Source organism: Pyrus communis, chromosome 1, assembly GCF_963583255.1.
Source record: "Pyrus communis chromosome 1, drPyrComm1.1, whole genome shotgun sequence".
In the NCBI taxonomy this organism is placed as follows: domain Eukaryota; kingdom Viridiplantae; phylum Streptophyta; class Magnoliopsida; order Rosales; family Rosaceae; genus Pyrus; species Pyrus communis.
The window spans coordinates 32,651,284-32,657,371 of record NC_084803.1 but is presented as its reverse complement, the minus strand read 5'-3'; the positions used below and the strand labels follow the sequence as shown (position 1 = coordinate 32,657,371).

At 39.6% G+C, this 6,088-nt stretch overlaps 1 protein-coding gene across 1 annotated transcript; it reads right to left on the bottom strand.

The window, feature by feature from the left end:
* Positions 1-4,449: 4,449 nt before the first annotated feature.
* LOC137732547 (uncharacterized) lies at positions 4,450-5,885 on the bottom strand. Its single transcript, XM_068471869.1, has 2 exons — positions 5,445-5,885; positions 4,450-5,118 (listed from the first exon to the last, which is right to left on the bottom strand). Exons 1-2 carry the CDS (start codon positions 5,849-5,851, stop codon positions 4,674-4,676), a joined length of 852 nt encoding a protein of 283 aa, XP_068327970.1. The 5' UTR covers positions 5,852-5,885; the 3' UTR covers positions 4,450-4,673.
* Positions 5,886-6,088: the final 203 nt, after the last annotated feature.

Here is a 6,088-nt window from a genome sequence, read left to right as displayed (position 1 = left end):
AGTAACCGGCTTTAGTTCACCTGTTCTGAAGTCACAGATTGGTACAAAGAATTAAGAATTCGTTACCTTACTTCCACTGCAAGATACCTACAAGGCAATGGATATGAGGGAACTTCGAACAAGACCATCTTGCAATGTTTGAAGAAAAAACTTGAAAGGAAAAGTAAGTGGCTAGAAAATCTGCCTAGAGTCTGATGGTTATATTGTACAGCAATCCAGAAAGCGACAAGGAAAAAACCATTCTCCATGGCTTACGGAACAGAAGCCATCATTTAAGTCCAAGTCACCATTATGCTCAATTTTCATACCGAAGAATGGACAGCCTTAGAGAACGTGGGAATCCTTAAGTCTGACCTTGACTTTATCGAAGAACGTCGAGAATGTGCTCAAGCCCGACTGGCCACCTACCAGCAACAGATTCGATCATACTACAATAAATGTGTCAAACATAGGAGTCTACAAGTTAGGGATTTGGTCCTAAAAAAGGTCTTCGAAAAATACCAAAATCCCCTGAGAAGGCAAGTTCAGGGAAAACTGGGAAGGACTCTACAAGATTGTAAGAGTAGGAGGCAAATGAACCTATTATTTAGAACGCATGGATGGAGCCTCGGTCACCAAGAAATGGAACATCACTAAGCTTACGTGATACTACCCTTAGATGCACCATAAAACTACATGCAGTTTGATTCCCTTCCTGAGATATGTAGGCTGTTCATTCCAAACTCAATAGCAACATCACCATTTGTGTGAAGACAAGTCCATGGAGAACTCATCTCCTAACGCCCCACCATAGGCTTATTATCAAAAGTGATCCCTGATGTAATTCCTACATTATATTATTTTTTCTTAGAACTACAATAGTGATTTGATTATTCTTCTGAAAGATATGTAGGCAATTCTTCCCGGATTCAATCACACCCCTTATCAATCACCTCTATTTCCTTCATCAATAAAGAAGTTATGAAATTTATCTATTTTATGTTCAATGTTTGTTTGTTTCTTTTCTTTTTCAATGATGCAATAAATGCCTCACTCATTTGAACGAAGCATAAACTTTGAAAACTTCGCATGACTGCAAGTTTAAAAATTCAGGGTAACCTTGTTAGAGGAGCTTCTTAGCCTATTTCGTGTTAATCCGTTAGCAATTTAGGAAACTGGAATTATAATAAGCATGGTCACGATTGATGGGTTATGGGCATTAGCACATGATGCCCAGACTTGGAAGTTCAATGCACCATCCAACCTTCATAAAGTTTATACAACTAGCAAGGTTTTGGGTTATAATATTCAACCCTGGGCTCTATGCCATTCAAAGGAATAGTCAAAATGGCGATTCAAAAATCATTCGAGGGTGAATCTAAACTTTGACCCTGAGTACGACTACTTCTATCCTGGACCAACTTATAAAGCCAATTGTGGTTCTGCAACACCATGTGTTTAACAGGTCCAAATGAAGCATCTAAACTAGATAATCCCCAAGAGGAATTTTATTCCAATGGAGCTCCGATAAGTGGAAGTGCCTTAACCAAGGCAGTCAAGGTAGTCCGATCAGAAACGCTCAGGTTTGAAGCATAGGGTCTGACAAAAGGATTCGAAAACTGTTTCCGACCCACATGTTGATGACTAAGTTCCCAAAGAACATTTTTGTTTTTTTTTAAGTTTCATTGGGGACGAACGCGCAATTCGGGCTAAGGAAAAATCCCCCCTTGACACCACATTGCAAGTATTTAAATCTTTGTTCTAAGAGCTGGGGCAAGGTAAAAGAGAATGTTTCATTTTTTAACAAAATTATTTCAAGTACAATTCAAAGTTCTCCAATGCTTAATTCGATAAAAGTATTTTGACAAGTACAGAGCGAAAGATTCCTCATGGGTTTAATGTTTAATTCTTGGTATCGGAGTAAGGTGGTACTTTAGATGTCGCGATGAAAAGCTTTACGAATACTAAGTTTGGGAGGTAACGTTTTTTCTAATCAATATTACCAATGAGGGTTTTTGAGCTCTGTCTCTGGCCCACAAATTTACTCGTATTCTGCTCTGTTACTTGTCTTCTTTAAAAGTTCGATTACTTTGAAAGGATTTATCGGGTTAAGATTTTTCTGAGGATAAAGAATGCAAAGAAGAAAAATCTGGAGAAGTTTTATACAAACACATGTTTATTGTCAAAGTCCCAAGAAAAAGGGCATGATAAAGTACAATAGCTTGGGGGAGATAAACCCTCACCCTTGCCATGAAATTTTCATATGAAGACTATGAAGCAAACTTGGCTAGGATCGTCAACTCTGATGAAGTTTGGTCAACACCATTGTCCACTCCCAATGTGAGGAAGAAAGCAGTGACGAAGAACCCTCCAAAGAATCTCAACACTTTGTCAAGATTGAACCGGTATGTGAAGACTGCGAGGAAGGTAATGTATAGGGATGAATGTTATGGATCAAATCATGAGAAGTGAGAGATGTTATTATGGGATTATAGGTTCTTGCCTAAATTCACTTAGCATGAGCTAGTGATAAGGACATGGTTTTTTGGCTTTAGAATCTTAAATATGGAAGGTTCAAAGAGGAAACTGGGCTCAGGAAGGAGATTGTTGAATAGATGAAGAAACTTCGTGGTGCAAATGAGGAAATGATATCTGATGAAGCCCCGCCATAAAAGGGGTTGTTTTAAGGCAAAACGCTCGGATATCCAGTTGTTGAATACAAAAGGTTACTTACCTCTAGATTTGCGTATACAAAGATTGAAGAAATGAATGCCTTCATTTTGCAAAGTGTGCCCATGCGATACACATAATCATTATGATCTTTATGGCATGACATTCGAGGCCACACGTCAGATTTTGAAACGTCTCCACTACACCTTAAAGAATCGGATCACCAAATGAAGAAAAAAGACTAATCGGTATGTATTCCAGCTTATTCCAAAAGGCATGGTCTTTGAATAAATATTCATCCTCAAGGGGAACAGGTTGCCTTTCCAATGTATAGTTAAGGCCAATTATGGGACCATGATTTTCTAAGGCCAGAGTAATGTTGATCTGAATATCGATACCTTAGAAGTCTAGTCATGGAATCACCAACTCCGGGCGATGCTGGATCAGATAGGGTAGCGGTGCTACTATCACCCTGTTTCAGGGCAATAGGCAGAAGTCTGAGCGACTCTACCGGATGACCATGCTTGTTCTGCAAGACATGAGATTTGATCCAAATATAGACACAATCAGATTTCTCATAAGTCTGAGAGTTTCTCAAATCTAGGAATTGTCGTGCATTGCAAGTAATCACAACTCCTAAGAGGATGCAATATCTACTTCTAGATATCCTTTAGGATTCCCCCGGCTTAGAACGAGGATTCTATCCTAAAATGTCTCTCTCATCGCGGTATAAACATACCCATCTATGGTTCGTCTCTGGTAACGCAATCTCAATACTCTAAGTCTCTTACCCATTGCTTGAGCCTAAAACTGCTTACTAATTTGACCATCGGAGAGAGCCTCTGGTCGACATACTCCTCTGGTCTTAGGCTTGCTCATGGTTGTTCTTTGTTTTGCAGGTTGCTCGAATTTGTGCCTTCACCAATCCGTAGCGGTGTGCATTTTTGGTTCCAACAGGGAGATTTTGCTTTTCTTATTGGATTATGTGACAGTGACTAGAGTGAAGATGAGGATGACATGAAATCCACTTTCGGTATGCATTTACTTTTGGCAGTAGAGCATTTTCCTGGGCTCCTGTGAAGCAAAAAAGTTGCACTCTCAACTGCAAAATCTGAGTACATGAGTGCCTCTGAAGCTAAAACATATGCTATTTGGCTTAGATTTATATTGCAGGACTTTGGGGAATAACTGGTTGAACCAACACCTTTGACATGGGACAATACATCTGCAATTGCCATGCCAAAAAATCATGTCTTTCACCATAGATCTAAACACATCAAAAGGAAGTTTCACTTCATTCATGAAGCTATTCATGAGGGTATCATTGATCTACTGTACTGTAAAAGTGAAGAGCAGTTGACTGGTATTTTCACCAAGGACAGGTTCAATTACTTGAGAAGCAAGCTTGGAGTTCAATCAATTAAGACCTTAGAAGGGAGTGTTGGAATTAAGGATCTAAACTGACTAATTAGAGTATGTTTTATTTCTTGCTGGACTGTTTATTAAATTTTTAATAATGGATGGCTAAGATTAGTTAGTTAGAGTCCTTAGGGTCAGTGTGAGCAAGTGGCATTATCTTATAGGCAGTGTGGTTGAGATGAGCTCGGCTCTCTTTCTTGTAGATTCTAACGGCTATATGCACTGTTGCATTGTAAAAAGGAATATAGGATAAAGAGCACGACTTGTGTTCTCTGAATCTGTATGAAATCATCATCTTCCTCCTTTCTTTTCTCTCTGCATAATAGACAAACACTACACTGCAATACATAAATCAACACATAATGCTCTAAATAACTTGGTTACGCCCAGCTCTGCGCTAAATTCTTCAATATATAAACACCAGGTTAAGCCATGGAAAATGCATGACCCAATCGATCTAATCTGTTTTGGGTGATGATTATCTCACAAAGGCTTCTACCTATATTATACAAATGAAGCTTTGGATTCTATCTGTACCATGAGATTGTACTACACACTGTTTACAGAAAGCAATGAAGGGGGGAAAAGGACACAATTACTGATTATCAATCAGAATCCTCTAAAATGGTTAGAACATCCGACCGTTGCTCATCGGTGAGGGCGGTCGGAAATTCAACCAGAAACGTGACCTTCAAGTTTCCTCTCTTTCCTTCATCTTTAGAGTCTGCCATGCCTTGGCCAGATATGATCTTTTCATAGCCAGGATATATGATGTCGTCGATCGTCAACTTCATCTGGTCTCCACCCAGAAGAGGGATGGAGATGATGCAGCCAGTGAGAGCCTCCACCAATGGAATCTCTAGTGCCAATTCCAAGTCATCTCCTTCTCTTCTGAACAAAGGGTGTCGTTTTTCAGAAATCAAAAAGATTATATCTGCTGGGTATGCACCTAGTCTCTCATTTCCTAATCCTTGAAATGTAATCTTTGTTCCTTTCTTCCATCCTGGCTCCACTTGTATTGTTACCAATTCATCTTCTTGAGCCAATTGCCTGCTATGAAGAAGAAGTTACAACAAACTAATATGAAAACATACCATTATACGCATATATTTTGAGCAAATGATTTTTGGTTTTCGGAGTAACTTCTGTACCACATTTACTAATCACATTGTTGATCCAATTTTTTCTTAGGGTTTCACCTTCATAAGAGATGCAATCAACAATACGGTTCGTACTAATCATAATATGTTTCACAGAGATGAAACTCATTTTGAATCATTAAGTCATATATATACGTAAAGTATATGAAAAAGAGATGCGGTCAGCAATGTGACAAGAATAATTTTATAGTAAATCAAGGAAAGACGGTAACCAACCCGGTGTCTTTGACGATAGCCCTTGTGACCTTCATCTTCTTCTGGCATCCAAAGCACAACTCCTCTAAGGTGCAGTCAAGCTGCTTCTCGATGGCGGGGGGTTTCAACATCCCAGATGAGTTAGAAAACATGATGGGGGTGGGGCTCTTCCGGCTTTCACTTTTTGAGAGAAAGGGATGGGCGGGCGTGCAGTCAGCGCTTTTAGTAGTACACCCCGGCGTGGTAGGGGTCGCCGGAGAGGGCGCCACAGAATCAGGCCAGCTTTTCCGGCTCTTAGTTTTCTTGAGGGAGGGTGAAGGGGTGCGACTCTTTCGGCTTGAGCTCTTTGAGAAACGAGGAGAAGACACGTTAAAGATGCTGTCCACGCTTTTGAGACCTCTAGGGCTTGATGGACCATGGCGTCGCATTCTTTGCAGGCTGATGCATCTAAAGCTATGAAATCCATGCATGGTTTTCTTTTCTACCTGTCTTGTATCCTCATCCACTTCCTGTATGTATATATACACATTTATACATGTACGATCAGTACTACGTATAAAATCAGTTAATCTCTATGCATGCATGCAATTAGATAAACACATGAAAACTAGCTAGGTTATGTATATCGTTAATTATGAAGAATAATATGAATAATTAAGCATATT

Excerpts from the sequence above, each read along its gene's own strand:
- LOC137732547 (XM_068471869.1), bottom strand. The coding sequence starts at position 5,851 with ATGCGACGCCATGGTCCATCAAGCCCTAGAGGTCTCAAAAGCGTGGAC. Across the intron at positions 5,119-5,444 it reads GCTATCGTCAAAGACACCGG|GCAATTGGCTCAAGAAGATG; the intron begins GTTGGTTACCGT and ends TCTTCATAGCAG.